This window comes from Dipodomys ordii, unplaced genomic scaffold (genome assembly GCF_000151885.1).
Source record: "Dipodomys ordii isolate 6190 unplaced genomic scaffold, Dord_2.0 Scaffold56, whole genome shotgun sequence".
Classification (NCBI taxonomy): domain Eukaryota; kingdom Metazoa; phylum Chordata; class Mammalia; order Rodentia; family Heteromyidae; genus Dipodomys; species Dipodomys ordii.
The window spans coordinates 6,898,825-6,916,381 of NW_012267272.1; the positions used below are offsets into that span (position 1 = coordinate 6,898,825).

Below are 17,557 nucleotides of genomic sequence, written 5' to 3' on the forward strand. Positions count from 1 at the left end.
CCTTCCTTCCTTCCTTCCTTCCTTCCTTCCTTCCTTCCTTCCTTTCTTTTCTATCAGTTGTGGGCCTTGAGCTCAGGGACTGGGCACTGTCCCTGAGCTTTTTCGCTCAAGGAGAGTGCTCTACTACTTGAGCCACAGCTCCTCTTCTGTTTTCTAGTGATGAATTGGAGATAAGAGTCTCACGGACTTTCCTGGCTGGCTTTGAACCACGATCCTCAGATCTCATCCTCCTGAGTAGCTAGGATGACAGGCGTGAGGTACCAGTGCCCGGCTCTGGGGTTTCCCTTTACATCAGACGTGGAGGACAAGGGAGGAACCTTTTCTCTGTGTGAGAGATGCAGGACAGCTTGCTTCCCTGGGCCCGCCTTGCCCACCCTTCCAGGTGAGAAGGAGAAGGTGCAGAGCAGTCCCCCTCCCCGGCCTCCTCCTCTTCTGCCCGGCTACCTGGGACCTGTGGGTCCCTGTGGCGGGGCCATCCTTCCTGGGCTGGAGTTCCGGGGAGGGTGCTCGCTTAGCTAGGAAAGGCCCTGGGTTCAGTGCCCAGCACCACAGGGAAGAAAAAAAACTACAAAAGAAATCAAACACTGAAAGTAAGTACAAAAATCAGAAGTCCAAAGCAATCAAACACCTGGCTACATCTCCCTAGATTTTACTATCTTGGTTTCTGAGGTGCGGCCCTTCCTTCCCGGCGCAATGTGGCAGAAACCCCAGTGATGGCCAGTGTCCAGGGCCGTGTGGTCTAACACTGCCTCTGCCCTCCCTTGTCCCTGCACAGCTGTGCAGCTGTGGCAAGTCTCATCACCTCTCTGGGCTGTGGTTCCTCTTATCCCCAAGAGGAGGGTTGAATCTCTGGAACCTCAGTGTCTCCTCTGTGTCTGCAGTAACATTCATCCACCTCTCGTCTCCTCAGCCAGCTGCACCCATGTGACTCATTCCTTAGCAGTTGTTAAGATTGGGTAACAGACACCATGTAGGCCACTGGACATCCATCTTGGACAAAGCTTTCTTTTTTCCAGGTTAGGCTGGGCCTTCCCCCACTTAGATCCTGTGAACCTAAACCTAGCAGGCACTAGGGAATTGAAGATGGGGGGGGCGGGGGAGAGGAGCAGGGGGAGAGGAGCAGGGGGAGAGGAGCAGGGGGAGAGGAGCAGGGGGAGAGGACTCCTGCTACAATCCATCCCAACACAGTAGAGATCTCTTTGAAATTGAGCCTAGACAATGCTTCACTTATTTCAACTCATAAAGGAAACAAACAGAATCCCCGGTCAGCACAAGGATTCCTCCAGGTTCTTGGTGTTAATTGCAAAGGGATTTAAGTCACATAGAAGAAAAAAAAAAAAAGTCCTTCAAGGATGGGTTCCTGACAGGGCGGGAGAAAGACCTGGAACACAGAGCTGAGATAGATGGTCTTGGGGACATGCTGTTGCTTCCTGCGGGGACTGTCTCCATCCAGTGGCACAGGCCAAAGGCCCCAGGCCTGCCTAGAGAACATCCGGGTAAATATTTGGGCAGCTCTAGCTGCTGCGAGATTGGCGATCGGAGCTGCGGCCAAAGGACATGGCCCCCGACTCTCAGGCCCTGGATGACACATTTTTATCAAGGTCCATGCAAGGTCCTGGGCTGCTGAGGCTGGTGTGGGAGCATGGGGGGGGGCGGGGGGGAGGGGGGGGGACAGGAAGCAGGAGGGCCTGGAAGAGTCTGGAGCTGTCTTTCTAAATTTAACACACACCGGCTTTTAGGCCACATGGATAAAAATAAATAAATTCCAGTGCTTAAAGCTCTTATCTTTGTTTACCATGTCTCCCAAACACTGGCTGACCCCTGGAGTCTGACTTCTTCGCGGAGTTGTCTACGAGAACCACACAGGGTAGAGGAGTGGATGGACGGATGGGGGGGTCAGCCATGCGTTCCCTGTGCCATTCGCTCAGCCTGGCAGTGACCGCGATCCGCTGTGGTGGTAACTCTGTGCCTGGATGGTCTGGCCAAGATGTCAGACCCAGAACTGCAAGGCAGGCTGTGTTAGCCGATAAGTGGTCTGTTCATAGCCCACAACCACCTGGTCGGGTACCATGGCCATGTTGAAAATGTCCCCTTGGATGGCTAGGCTGTAGTCCCTGAGTTGCATTGACCTTTCTGGGCCTCGCAGCCCGGGCCTGATTCTACCGCAGCAGCTGCCCAGAGCTGCCCAGCGTTTTCCCAGGATCCATGGGGATGCTCTTGTGCCTCCACCCCTGGGTTTGCTCTGCTCCCCGCTCCATTCAGAGACCTGAGAGTCTCACCTGCTCTTTCCCCATCAACCTCCTGTCTACGGGCTCACCCGCAGGCACCCCCTCTGCCCTCCCCACCTCCCCCGGGGGGGAGCATCAGCCTTGGCCAGTCCTGAATCTGTCTGGAAGGTGATTCGTGGATTGCCGTTTTCTGTCACTATCACGAACACCTGAGATAAGCAAGGGAGCAAGAGGAAAGGGTTCTTGGGCTCACACGCTGGAGATTTCAGGCTCTGTGGTGTTCGGGCCTGTGGTAAGGCAAAGGGAACGAGGCCAACTAAGCCACTCGCTTCATCACCAGGATGGGGATGAGAAGCCAGGGCTTTACTGTTCCCGCTAGGCCCCTTTCTCTTTCTTTAAGCATCTGCATAGGTTTTGCTGTAGTATTTATGCAAGCAGATCCTAAATCAAAACCTCTCTCCAAACTTTCATTAAAAAAAAAGACTTTCTGGGCTGGGAAGGTGGTTCAGTGGTAGAGCGCTTGCCTTGCATGCATGAGGCCCTGGGTTCGATTCCTCAGCACCACAAAAAAGAAAAAAGCCAGAAGTGGCGCTGTGGCTCAAGTGGTAGAGCACTAGCCTTGAGCTGAAGAGCTGAGGGACAGCGCCCAGGCCCAGAGTTCAGGCCCCATGACCGGACCCCCCCAAAAAAATTTAGCAGTAAGCCAGGCACTTATAATCCTATCTACAAGGAATCTGCTACTAAGGATCAATGGTTGAAAGCCATTGATAGCAAAAAGTAGTATGGAGAGGATAGCTCAAGGGGCAGAGCTAGCCAGATGAGCCTACACAGGTTTGAATTCAGACCCCAGGACTTAGGCCCCCTTCTTAAAGCTGCCACTACTCCCCAAAAGTTCTAAGCTAGGGATGGAGCCTCAACCCATGAGCCGTGGGCCATGTTGAGTCTTCAAAGGACAGCAATCTGTGATGTTGTCTAGTCTTACTTCCCAGTGGCTCCACCACCTTCCCTAGGCTCTGCTGAAGGTTCAGGCCTTGGCTCTGCAGTCTTAGTTCCGGCCTCCATCTCAGAGCACACGTCCACCTCTGCAGAGCAAACGTGGGCACAGTGTCTCCCAGCTTCTAAGCACAAGAAGCTGTCATTCCCACCCCCGGCCCTCTCTTGACTCCCACCCCCTCCCCCCACCATGCCCTGACCCAGCCTCTGACTCAACTCTGCAAACACCGAGTTCCTGCTCCAACTGTTGGCTCCCATCTTTCAGCAGTGCAGGAGTGAAGTTTGGGAGCTGCTTTTATCTCCCTCATTTGTCGATGTGTTTTCTTTTGTTTTGTTTTGTTTCGGTACTGGGGTTTGAACTCTGGACCTCATGTGCTCACTTGGTGTTTTTTACCCAAAGCTGGCACTCTACCACTTGAGCCACAGCTCCACTTCCAGCTTTCTTGCTGGTTAATCAGCAATAAGAGTCTCATGAGCTTTTCTGCCCAGGTTGGGTTTGAACCTCAGTTCTCAGATCTCAGCCTCCTGAGAAGTAAGTTTATAGGTGTGAGCCACCAGTGCCCTGCTTTCCTTCATTCTTAGATTCTGTGGGTCCCAAGGTTTACCTCCCCTGGTGAGTCCTCCAGACCGACGCTGATCCCTGTGGAGCTTGAAAAACACCACCATGTCCTGTGCCCAATCCAAAACAGTGGAGTCTTGAGTATTTGAGACAAGGCCCATCTTCAACAGGAATAACCAAGATGGAGGCTTCTGCTGACTTTGGGATGTAATTGGAACTTTTACCGGGGCAGCTGCAACCACCTCCTTTCTTTCTGTTCTTTTCCCCAACTCCATCTTCTCCAAACACTGCCTGTCATTGGCAGATCACAGAATACCACTTTCTCTTCAGCCCCTCTTCTCACCAAAATCCCTTAGTGACTTGCAAGACAATACAGCTTTAAATGAGCAAACAAATGGCTTCCCCAAGGCACGGGGGTTCTGTGTCTCCATCCCCTTCCCTACCCCGCCCCCACACGCCGCCAAGCAATATCTGTCCAAGGACCAAGCGAACAAAATCATTTTCTCTGCAAATTAAATGCGGTCCACTCTTTTCCCCATGCAGAGAAAGCAAGCTGGATGATTTAACTATCATTTACTTAGGGGCTTCTTTCTCTAAGCATCAAACACAATCAACTGTGAATGATCCATGCTAATGGAGAGAACAGATTCCCAAATATTACAAAACAGCTGATAATTCAAAGATTCAAGTCTGCTTGATGTTGGAATGCATTTTTTGCTTATGAGTGCTTGCATCTGATAATTGGGACAATTTTTTAAAATTAGGTAATTAGATGGGTCTTATCTGTTCCTATTCTTCCCTCCTCCCCCGCCACACACACACACACACACACACACACACACACACACACACTATTGGAATAAACAACTCAGTTCCCAAAATAGTACCCTGATTTTTTTCTTCTCTCACCCCTTTCCTGGAATAGAGATAATGGTTAGACTTCAGAATGTTGAAAGGGGCAGGGACCGCACAGAGTAGAAGGAACTTAGATGTTAACAAGCACCTTTTCAACAGGTTCACCTCTCAAATTTTAGGCAGCATGAGCAACCAATTTGTCAAGTAGTTTCAACTATCTACTAAAGCAGACCCAGCAATTCCACCCCCTAGACACTTGCCCCAAACAACTCTGTACTGTGTTCATCTCCAGCCACATTTACAATGATCCCATCAGCTTTGTCCATCATGGCCCCTAAACCGGAAGCCACTCAGACGCTTCTCAGCAGTTGAAAGTTGCCTGGTGCCATCACAGCACAGAAAACCACACAAGAAGGAGAATGCACACACCAAGGGCCGGGAGTGGAGTTCAGTGAGGGAGTGCTTCCTTAGCATGTGCAAAGCCCTGGCTTTAATCCCCACCATCTCAAAGGAAAAGAAAGGGGAGGGCAGAGGAGGAGCAGGAGGAAGAGGAGGAGGACTAGGAGGACAGGAACACCCTGCAGCTACAGCTACACACAACATGCACAAATCTCATAGGCAATGGCGAGCAATAGTGGCGAGGCCATTGCTATTAAGCATGAAGGGGGAAGTGGTAGGAGGATCTGTGTTGAAGCTGGGTAAAAGTCTTTTCTGTGTTGAGGTTGGGTTACTCTTGGTGAGGTTTATGATACAGGGGGTCATGGAGTGCTTCAGCATTCTGGAATGTTCTGTGTCTTGGTCTGGGTGCTAATTACACAAATGTGCTGACCTTGAAAACTCAATTAAACTCTACACTTCCATGTGTGTTATATTTTCCTGTATGTATTTCTTCCATTAAATGTACAAGAAGAAAGCATGGCGGGGGGAAGAGGAGAGAAAGGAGGGAGGGAAGCTTAAATAGCAGGAAGTGGAGGCTATTGGACTCCAGCCGTACCTTTACTGAACTTCCGGCTTTGGACACGCCACTTAACCTCTCTGAAGCTGTTTTGTTTTTCTATTTATAAAATAGACAACACAGGTTGAAGTTCTAAGGACCAAATGGTATAAAAGATGTGAAAATCCTTCAGTAAGCATTACAGAACCGCACAAGGGCAAGTCCTCTGATTATTATAGATGTCTGAAGACAGGAATTCTGCAGATTCCTGTGTCTGCAAAGTCAATAAATCTCAGCCCAGAGCCTTGGGGCCCTGAGTGTGTGTGTGTGTGTGTGTGTGTGTGTGCACGTGTGTGTGTGTGTGTGAGTGTGTGTGTGTGCGCGCGCGCACGTGTGTACGCATGCGCGCAACCACACATGCACAGGCTGGTTTATGTTCCTTCATTACACCTCCCACCTCCTCGGCTAATCCCTTAATGGCCTGGGCCTAGAGTCCAGGAGCACCTGGACTAATCCTCTCGTTAGTATGAGCCAGGTTCTGGCTCTTCTCTTACGTGGATATAAATAGATGCTGTGTACATTATTCCTCCCCGCTTTCTCTAAGACGTGGATGCATTTCTACCTCCCAATCTGCCAGCTTCTATAAACTAACACGCAGAACTTTCTGCACATTGCAAAGTAAGCTAGTGATGTTCTTAGACAATTCCTCACCCCCCTCACCCAACCAAGCCCTCCAGAGCTGCTAACTGCGAGCCGGAAACAGCTTGCTGAACCCCACGGCCCTCAGTGAACAGGGCATGGGCTCCTCGAGATGAACTGGCAGCTGAGAAGGACCCAACACCTCAAAATGGAGAGCCCCTCCCCAGAGACGTGGGCTTCTCCTGGGAACTGGTTGTCAGAGGAGGGGCTTGGATGCTTGGCCTGTGGTCCATAGGGCAAAGCTAAGGTCACCCCATTTTCCTCAGACCAGTGTCATAATATAGTGTTATGTTTCCTGGAGAACCAGATGCATAGAAACCATAGCTGAATACACACACACACACACACACACACACATTGACCCTAGGCTTAAGAGAGTGGCAGGTGCCTGCTTCTAGAAATGTGGGCATCATTGGGGCCCATTTGCATAATATGAAGTTTGGCCAAGTATGGAAGGACTTTCTCAATGCTATTTATGGTTTGAAGGAATGTTACTTCTATGGCAAAATAGAAAATTGTCAATTTTACTATTAGTCCCTGAATGTCTGGGGGGGAGCTTTAATGCAAACTGTATATATGTGTATGCGTATATATGTGTGTGTGCATGCATGTGCACACATGCGCACACATGCTAGTACCAGGGCTTGAACTCAGAACTCTACACTCTCACACAGCTTCTCCCTTAAGGTTAACATTCTGCCAGTTGAGCTGCACCTCCACTTCCAGCTTTTTGCTGGTTAGTTGGAGATTAGAGTCTTTCAGATCTGTCTACCCCGGTTGAGTTTGAACCAAGATTCTCAAATCTCAGCTTCCTCAGTAGCCAGGATTACAGGCATGAGCCACTGGTGCCTGACTCCTTGTTTTCATTTTCTCTTTGTCCAGGGTTTTGTTTTTTTTTTTTTTGCACATATACACACACAGTGTATGGTAGAGTCATAAGGTGACTAACCCTGTGTATGCTTGTGTGTATGTATGTGTGTATGTAAGTCTAGCTTTCAGAGAAAAATGATGCACAAAAATCTGAATATAGAAAAGTGACATTAATAGGAAAGGGCAGAAATACTTCCTTATTAAAAGAATTTGTCCCCAAACACCAGTGGCTCACACCTGTAATCCTAGCTACGCAAGAGGCTGAGATCTAAGAATGTCTGTTCAAAGCCAGACTATGCCTAGGCAAGGAAGTCTAGAAGACTCATTTCCAATTAAAGACCGAAAAGCTGAAAGTGGAGCTGTGGCTCAAAGTGGTAGAATGCTAGCCTTAAGAAAAAGAAGCTCAAGGGGCTGGGAAGGTGGCTCAGTGGTAGAGCACTTGCCTTGCATGCCTGAGGCCCTGGGTTCGATTCCTCAGCACCACAGAAGCAAAAAGAAAAAAGCCGGAAGTGGCACTGTGGCTCAAGTGGTAGAGCGCTAGCCTTGAGCTGAAGAGCTGAGGGACAGCGCCCAGGCCCAGAGTTCAGACCCCATGACCGGACCCAAAAAAGATAATAAAAGAAAAAGAAAAAAAGAAGCTCAAGCACAGAGCCTAGACCCTGAGTTCAAGCTTCAGGACTGGCACGATAAAAGGAAAGGGAAAGGAGGAAGGAAGGAAGTGGGGAAGGGAGGAAGGAAGGAGAAAGGGAAGGAATTTGTCAATGGATTTTCCAGAGTTCCTTAACCTATGGGATAATCAGGTTTATCTATGGCATCTTAATATTGGTTTACAGATAACATAATGGCCAGACTAAGAAATAGTCTTAAGAATGAGCTCTTACTACGCATTGAGGAGCAAACACATATGAAGAGCTCCCTGAAAATTAAGGAACTCTGGTTTGAGAATCTAAGCCATGAGGTAAATTCCACTTTTTAAAAAAATTTCCATTGTTACCAGCATTTCGTTTTCAACCTTCCAAGAGCATAGCTACTTCTTTTGTAGTATAAATCTCAACTGAAATGACTGTTAGGGCTTTGGGACCACTTTCTTCTTAACACGTCCTTACAGATCAATTTCATGGTGAGGACAGAATGTCTTGTGGGGAAGTGAGTCCTGCCTTAATGGTATCCCCACGGACATGTGACCTGCTCTTCCAGTAAGGGATCTTTCCCCAAGACTGTGACTGTCCCCATCTCATGTGCTCTCCCCTGTGAAATGGGTGGGACATAGGATCCTGACTGACAGCCAGGCTGACCTATTGGTGCCCCATGACTGTTCCACGGCCATGGCTGATGGAGGAGCCAGCCAGACCCATCCCCTGGTGGGACCTGTGGCTCAGAGGGGCGTGGCCAGGGTCAGACAGAGGGGTTGTGGGGCTTCTCATTGGATGCGGGGCCAGACGGTTCAGTTGACTCCCTGGGCTTCATAGCAGGAGTTAGGCGAACCTTAGAGAGGACTCTTTTTTCCCCTTGGGCTTGAACTCAGGGTCTGGATGCTGTCCCTGAGCTTTTGTGCTCAAGACTAACACTCTACCACTTGAGCCACAGCACCACTTCCAGGGACTTTTTTTTTTGGGGGGGGGGTGGTTAACTGGAGATAAAAGTCTCACAGACTTTCTTGCCTGGACTGGCTTTGAGGCACGATCTTCAGACCTCACCCTCCTATAGCTAGGATTACAGGCGTGAGCCACCAGTGCTTGGCTGGATGACTTTTTAATCTTATCGTTTAGAAATGTAGCAGCTTGATGATGCCTTACTTGAAGTAAGAAAGTCTGCCTAGCCACCCAATTTTTCCTGGCCATTCAGGATCTGACCAGACATTAGGAAGAGAGGTAGTGGGACCTCGGGGTGGGGGGGCTGCTGGAAGAGGGTCTGGGGTATGCCAGGGGCCTGAGCAGGCAGGCCACAGAGCTCTGGTCCTCTCAAGAATGCTACTTGTGTGTTAAACATCAGAGTGAGCCTGCAGCCTGGTCTTCACGCGCTTCCTTGTTCTTTCACATCGAAAAAGAAAAGAATTCCATTCCTCTCAGTCAATATTTTGTATTTCTAGGTGGCCAGAGAGAAGCGTGTCATGTCTCTATTACCTGACAACTTTGCATTCTCTAGCATCTTTAGACTCAGTTGGCATGGCTGCCCAGATGGAACACTAGTCCTGTACCTGTGCCTGCCAGCTGTCATCTGTTTGGGGTTTGGCTCCAAGGGGCACATGTTCTGAGCGGGCATCCTGAAAGAACCAGAGTTTCTCCAGAGTCAGTTCCACACACCTCTGTGTTGTAACCTGAATCTGTCTTTAGTAGCTTAACATGTTGTTATGAGGAAAACTTTAACAGATACAAATTCAAAGGCTGTCCACTCCAATGAGCATCCACTTAGGACATCCAAGCTGCCATTTATTTCCTCTTCCTGCTTCCACTAAGTTGTTCTCTAATCCTAGCCTTCATGTCAGCTCATCTGTAGGTAATGTGTACACAGCTCAAAAACAACTCTCTTCTCCAACATGGCCACCAGGCCATCACATGAAAACAAAATGAGCTATCATTCCTCCAAACTTTCACAATAGCTAGTTGGGTTCGAGGTCCCCAGATCAATCCATCTTATGTGTTTCACACTTGTTTCTTTCTTTCTTTTTCTTTTTTCTTTTTTTTTTTTGTCCCAATCCTGGGACTTGAACTCAGGGCCTGGGCACTGTCCCTAAGATTCTTTTGCGCAAGGCTAGCACTCTACCACTTAAGCCACAGTGCCACTTCCAGCTTTCTCTGAGTAGTTTATTGAATATAAGAGTCTCATGGAATTTTCTACCCAGCTTGGCTGTGAACCATAGTGCTCAGATCTCAGCCTCCTGAGTTGTTAGGATGACAGGTGTGAGCCACCAGTGCCTGGTCACACAGGTTTCTTTGACCCACAGCCATCCACGCAAGCCTACCCACTGGCCTCAAGGTCCCAGGCTAGACAGGGCACCCTTCTGGCAGTTTCCCAGATCGCAAATGTCTGGGTATGTGGCCTTCATCTGTCCTCCCTTCTCACCCTTTCCAGAGAGACCAGGGGCTCCAAGAGGGTGGATGAGCCAGTGTGTGTTTTTCTCTCCCAAGCCCAGAATAGCACCTGTTCCATAGATTGCATCAACTCTATACATAGTCTCAGCGTGAGTAAATGAATGATCACCCTAGCAGAGTGCGCTTTCCACTCCTCACAATCCCATTCTAGGACATCTCACAGATCCAGAGTAATGATTAGCTTGGAAGTTTGGTTCCCCAAAGGGCAGAGCCTTCAGCAGTGGTAGATGCTGAGTACTCAACCCAGCGCCTGACTCTCACAGGGGGTCCCGCTGCTGGACCCCTGAGGGAATGAGGAACTTAGAAGCTCTCCATAAGATGTTGGGCTCACAGTCTTCCTCTTTGGCTCTCATCTCTTCTCCTCTAACCATGAAGAATTTGCATGCAAGGATTCCGAAGACTTTCAGAACTGAGTCCTCGTTTATTTACCATACGCTTGCTGCCCTCTGCTGGCCAATTTGGCTCAGAACCACTGTGTCCCCAAAGGGCTGAAAGAACTCCAAGCAAAGCAAGGAGGGATGAATGGATTGGTCTCTAAGCAGGACAGGGACTTAAATGTTGTTGCTTGGCCTGGATTGGACTAAAATATGATGTATTCCTTTGCACACCTTATCAGCGCAGTCCTCAGATGGAGGTGGGCTCTGGGAGATCCCAGACGAGCCTTAGAAGGAAAACCCATGCCCAGACCCCACCTCAGCCCACCATTAAAGCCCCAGGCAACCAGTGCCAGCTGCCACATTGATCCAGAACACTGGACCAATACAATGTTCACAAGCAAGCCTTTGAAACTGAGAGGAGGTGATAGTGGCTCATAGCTGTAATCCTAGCTACTCAGGAGGCTGAGATCTGAGGCTCATGGTTCAAAGCCAGCGACAGCAGGAAAGTCTGTAAGACTTATCTCTAATCCACAAAAAGCCAAAAAGTGGTAAAGCACCAGCCTTGAGCAGAAAAAGGTAAAGGACAGTGCCCAGGACCTGAGTTCAAGCCTCAGCACACACACACACACACACACACACACACACACACACACACACACAAAGCCCATCCAAACAAAGTGAACAAAGATACTGGTTTTATAATACAGTCTCTGAGCCACCAACTTCAACATAATAATTTCTTTCTTTGACAAAACCTGGGAGTTTATAATGCACAATTTTAGTTAGGAACCAGAGCCATTATCTTTGCCATTGGACAACATCCTCAGATCTAGTTCCTTTTTCTTTCTGAGGAAAACTTCTATATTACAATGTAGGATGCCTGTGCCTCCTTTTCTCCCCCTGTACTTCCCTTTCCTCCCCCTTCTTCCTTCCTTCCTTCCTTCCTTCCTTCCTTCTTTACACATTCTTGCATTTGTTAAAGATTCTTATGGTTGCAGATAACAGAATGTCACCAACTTTGGTCACAAGTGAGAACTTTCTGGAAAGATTCTGAAGTGCCTAGCCTCAGGTTACTTGCCAGAAACAGATGGAACTCACCAATACACTAAGAAATAGTCTCTCTGTCCTTTGCCTCTGCTCATTTTATCTGTTTCTTCTTTCTTGGGTCCAACTAGTGTTTTATATTCATTAGTCCAAAAGGCAGAGAAAGTGGCCACCAACAGCTCGTGACTTGCCTATGTTCAATCTTTCCCAGACTGGTGACCTTAAGCCAACCAATCACTCAGCCTGCGGAACCAACTAGATAATTTGTGAGGACCAGAACAACATGGAAATGTGGGAGCCTTTCTTCCAAAAGCAGGAGAGAGTGCCAATAGTGGTGCACATAACACGTTTGTCTCTTTTGACTGTGGCAGTTTTTATTTTTCTATATCATGGCATTTTAAGTAAAGACAAATATAAAATTTAAATGAGTTGCGTGAATTTTCCATACATTTTTATAGCATGCAAAGCCAGTTTTCTATGTAAACTTCAGAGCATTTATGTCATGTGCAGAATCACTGAAATGGCACAATTTGTGTTCGATGAAGTTGTTGGCCAGAAGAGACAAACTCACGCCAAACCCATCAAGATTCAAAGAAGAGAGGGAACCCACCAGAGTCCCAAGGGGTAGTCCTTCGAGCCTGGCTATTCCAGGAGGAGTTTACCATCATGGGAGCCACCAGACTCCACGCCATCACCCCACCAAGGAGGCAGGGTCTAGGGAAGTTGACCGAGGTGTCTCCGCTTCCCACAGCAGATTGGGACTTGGAGGTGCTCCAATCCGTGGGCAATGACTCGCTGTCTCCGCATCGTTACAGGCAGGCCTGCCATTACACCATCATCTGACAGCCTGGGGCAGCGATGGCAGACACCATGTCCACCCCAACCCTTTGTGTCTATGCTGTGTCCTCTGCTGGGGATGGATGGCAACTCGAGTCACAGGCTGGGCCAAGGGAGCCAGGGAGCAAGAGAGAGCAGGTAGTTAAGAATTTAGATAGAGGAGGTGCCCAAACTCACAGCGCATGCACCCATGTGCCTGTGTCCTTTCCTCCCAAAGCACAGATCCAGAGAGAAGGTCATCAGGAGTCTCAAGATGGCAGGCAGAGCGTCAGCCCCCAGCACAGGACCCTTCTCCCTCCTCCAGGCCCATCTGGCCTGCCCAGGGTGGAGGTGGATACATGGGGCTAAGGAGGAGTCTTCTGAAAGACCATTTCCCACAGCGCATTGGTAAGATCAACCACTGCTCCTCATTACAAGAAAATGCATCCTTTACCCTTCAAAGTCATGATGCGATTAACTATACACACTTTGTGTAATTTGACTCATGAACAAGAATGGCTGTGGCATATCAAATGGCTACTCCCTCATAAATGAGTTGAAATATTCCCTGGAGTCTCTTAAGACTGTTACCAGAAATCCAGTTCCCCTGAACTCACTAGCAACTTACAAATTATGGGATCAGGGTTTGGGAAGAAAGAAGATAAAGTTTTGTTAATTTTGCCAGGCAAAATGAGGCCTATTCAAGTGATTGTCTCAGAAAGAAACACTCGTATGTGTGTGTGTGTGTGTGTGTGTGTGTGTGTGTGTGTGTGTGTGTTGGAAGAGAACATGGGTTTCTAGATGTTCAAGCTGAGGCACGGCTGTCCAGATGCATGGTGGCCTTGGGTCTGCTTATTTTCCAGTATGCTGGGGTTAGTCTCCAAAATTGTGTACCTTGCTGAACCATGGTCATTAAGATAAGGAGTATGATATGACCTTACCTGAGCTGTTAAGACATTCTTTAATTCCCTCACACTGGGAATGGGAGGCAGGGGAAGGGGAAGAACAAGAGAGAAGAAAGAAAGGAAGAGAGAAAGAGGGAGAGAAAGAAAGAGAAAGCAAGAAAGAAAGAAAAGAAAGAGAAAGGGAGGAAGGAAGGGAAGAAAGGGAGGAAGGAAGGAAGAAGGGAAGAAAGGAAGGAAGAAGGGAGGAAGGGAGGAAGGAAGGGAAGGAAGGGAGGGTGGGAGGGAGGGAGGGGAAAAGGAAATAAAACCATCTTTCAAATTTCAACTTTGGTGAGGAGCTGAGCTCCAGTTGGGAGCACAGTTGTCGTACCCCTTCTCGCATCTCCTGACTTGCCCTACATTTTGAATGGGTTCTCTTAAAGATGGTGGCTGGGGTAGGTCCCAGGTGTGGGAAGGATGTCTCAGAGGGCTGCTTCCTGAACTCCAGGTAGCAGGAAGCAGGACGGAAGAAAGCCAATCCAAGCATTGGGTTTTTGTTTTTTTCTGGAATCATCTAATTGAAAATTGTCACCTGCCAAACAGAAAATCCATCCACTTCTGCTAGATGCTAGGAGTCTTTGGGGGACCTTCCCTTAAGCCCAGCAGGGCAGCGTCTAGGCTTCCTGTGACTTCCACCTGACCTCTCCCAACCCCGGACACCCACATCCTGTTCACTGCTCATGCCAATAGGTGTGAGTAAGAGAGCCTGGAGGGACAAAAAGTCACTCCAGTGGGAGTCACCAGGAAATGTCAGGGTTCTTCAACACCATAAACCACCCCCAATCTAATCAAGGCTACCTTTTCTCAACCTGTGTGTAAAAAATGGATCCTGGTTGTTTTGTGTTTTTCATCATGAGAACGGGTTCATTCCTTTGGACAGCTTTGCTAGGAAGACAGCTTTGTCTTTATCCTGGGTCTTTGGCAGTTTGGTTCTATCTGATCCTTTACAGCTTCTCCTCTTTGCTATGTCACCATTTGACTCTTAACTTTATTAAGCACCAATTCCCGCCCGCGGGGCAGATGAGCACCAGTGTTCCTACTTAAGAGATGAGAACCAATGCTGCCCTGATTTACTGCGAGGATTGAACATGGACCTCATCCTCAATGTGGCTGACTAGGCACCAGGAGCTCATACCTAACCTCCTAGATATTCAGGAAACTGAGATCTGAGGATTACAGTGTGAGGTCAGCCTGGGCAGGAAGCTCTATGAGACTTTTATTTCCAATTAGCCAGCCAAAAAACCAGAAGTGGAGCTGTGGCTCAAATGGCAGAGCACTAGCCTTGAGCAAAAGAGCTAAGAGACAGTACCTAGGCTCTGAGTTCAAGGCTCCCCACCCACCCCCACCCCCCCCACACAAGCTTTTAACTAATCAATGGGGCTGCCACAGTAGTTTCTTCTGTTACACTCATGGGCTCACAAGTCCTCAGCTGCTCCTGCTCAGTAACACAAAGCAGGAAATTCAGCACAACAGAATGTGTGAGATGCTAATCTGCTGCCATCTGGGGGAAATCTACTTCATCTTGTGGAGTTTTCATGGAAATGTTTGCTAACGTCAGAGCAGGAGTCTAAAGCTCATGAAAAAGATCAAGTGCCCTGCAATTCTGCCTAACTCCACCTCCTCCCTCATCCCAACTTGCCTCAGCCGGACCCCGACTACTGCAGCCTGCAAGAAGGCCTACCCTACCTGGACATGGTGATTGCAGAGACCCTAAGGATGTACCCACCGGCTTTCAGGTACACCCAGAACCCTACCTCTCATTTTGTTTCTAGCCTCTTTGTATATATATTAGGAGCTCTGAACGGGGAAATCAGATGAGGACATTTATAGGACTCAGTCCGGGCTCCAGAAGTTAAAGGTCTTTCATAAGGAGGAACTGATTGAAAGGAAGCAGAGTCTGGACATACTGCTTTAGACTGGAGAGTCTAAGGAGGCAAGACTCTTGAGAGCTCTTTACAGCCAGTAAGCAATGGACTGCCCCTATGAGAAAGCTGTTTGTCCAGATAAATTCGTTTTTCATTACCTAAAGCAGACAGTGGGGTAGTTCTTGGCATAGGGAATTCACTTCCTGGGAAAGAATTTTCAAGGAGAGGCAGGAAGTCACTTTGACCCACATGACCTCCATGCTTCGCCCCCAGAATGGAAGTGAGTGGCTGCAGAATTGGCAGGGTATTATTCTCCAGGAGATTGCTGGTCCATACCCCTGGGGCAAAGCTGAACATGGCCACGATGGACTTTGAAATTGCAAGCAACTGAGTGTCTATGTGCTCCTCAGCAATGGGTGTTTATTGTTGGAAGTGTAGGAGGATGGTCATTAGAAGCTTCCAGAAACTGCGACTGGCCATCCCAGACAGGCCCAGAGAACACCTGAGCTCTGGAGCTACCCGAGGTCTCACACCCTCCCGCCCCCAACTACCCAACAGGGACCACTAGCCCTGGGCTCAGCCCTCGGTGTAGCCTGGCCAGGCAGGCCCTGCCCCCTGACTGCTGGGGGGTGCGGGGTGGGGGGCATAGGATCCCAACACCGGTCCTAAGTTATCTGTCACGAAGGGCTCCCTGTCTTCCCAGCATCGGCCCTACTCATGGCTTCATTTCATGAGACAGGCAGTGGCAGAGAAGCCCAAGGAAGGTGCAGACTGCCCCATATCCTTGGTGGTAGTGGGGAGGGGTCTGTCATGAAAAGGAGGGACACAGGGCCGGACCACCGTGAGGCGGAGGGAAGAGAAGCAAGAGAGTGAACAAAGGCAATCAACAAAAGCCGATGAATCCACTTGGAAGACTAGAGGCATAACCCTCAAAACCTCCCCCAGAAACCAGCTCCCGGGAGGCTTTCAGCCCAATGTCAGGTTCACAGAAGGAATCTCTGTGCCTGGCTGCTGCTGAATGAATAGATGAATGAGTGAATGAATGAATGAGAGGAGGGATGAGGGTATTTTCTCCAAGGGCCCAAGAGACTTGAGGCTCTTAGAGGTGGGGCGTGGCTTACCCTGGAAGAGAGCCGAGTTCCCTGGCCCCAGCCTCATTCCACACTCCACGCTGGATCTCCTGACCCAGCTCCATCTCTGTCCCCCACAGGTTCACTCGAGAGGCTGCGCAGGACTGCGAGGTGCTGGGCCAGCGCATACCCGCAGGAGCCGTGCTGGAGATGGCTGTGGGTGCTCTGCACCGCGACCCCGAGTACTGGCCACACCCTGAGGTCTTCAACCCTGAAAGGTGAGTGCTGTCCCGTCCAGGAGACCCCCAGGAGTGCATGAGGTGGTGATTTTGTGGTGGAGGCAGCAGCAAGAGGGCACGGGCAGGGGTGGCCTCAAACAAATGGTGCCGCACTACAGCCAGATGCTCATAAAGCATCATTTCTGGAGGCCACTAACTAAAGGCAGAGATTTAGCATTTCACCAGCAGTGCATGTGAGCGATGTCCTCTGCTCCCTCCAGTCAGGGCTGGATGTATTTCAAGTGTGCGTTGGGAAGCAACGAGCCCATCATTTCCATACAGTACAGTTGTATCAGCAAAATTTCTCCACAAATCTAAGTTCATGACATCCACAGACCTGGATCCTCCCTTGTCTGCTGACAGGGATTTGGCCCATTGTCCGGGACTTTGAGATGAAAAATGTCTGAGTCTCCACACCCCATTCTTGTCACGCTCAGCACAGCCCCCTCCTTTGGGATCTGCCAGGGGAAGCTGCCGTTGTATCTCCACTTTTAATGGATCCTGAGGAACCCCGCCTGACTCTATAGCTCAGTTGTGGGAATCCAGGGGCCTTGGGGCCCAGATTAAAAATCTCCCACTGTCCAGCAGTTCCTGGAAATATGGTAAAGATCAAAAAATTAGAAACAAGCTGAACGCTGGGTGACTGACATCCATAATCCTAGCTACTCTGAATACAGAGATCCAGAGGATGGCAGTTTGAGACCAGCCCAGGCAGATGAGTCTACTAGACTCCACCGACAAAATAATCAGCAAAAAAAAAAATAGGACTGGAGGCATCACTCAAGTGGTAGAGCACCAGTTAAGCAAACTGAGCGAATTCAAGGTCCTGTGTGGGGGAGACGGCAGGATGCCTAGGGAGGTCTAGTGTGGTCACAGTCCAGGGACTTTACTAAGATGTCTGAGGCCGACGATGGGAAGGTGAAGAAGCCACAG

At 49.2% G+C, this 17,557-nt stretch overlaps 1 protein-coding gene across 1 annotated transcript in view; it reads left to right on the plus strand.

The window, feature by feature from the left end:
- The window catches only part of Tbxas1 (thromboxane A synthase 1 (platelet)), a 141,761-nt gene that overhangs the window by 120,279 nt on the left and 3,925 nt on the right, over window positions 1-17,557 (plus strand). The window contains exons 10-11 of the mRNA XM_013021630.1: window positions 15,056-15,147; window positions 16,487-16,624. Coding sequence (XP_012877084.1) covers window positions 15,056-15,147; window positions 16,487-16,624 — 230 coding nt within the window. The remainder of the gene's footprint in view (window positions 1-15,055; window positions 15,148-16,486; window positions 16,625-17,557) is intronic.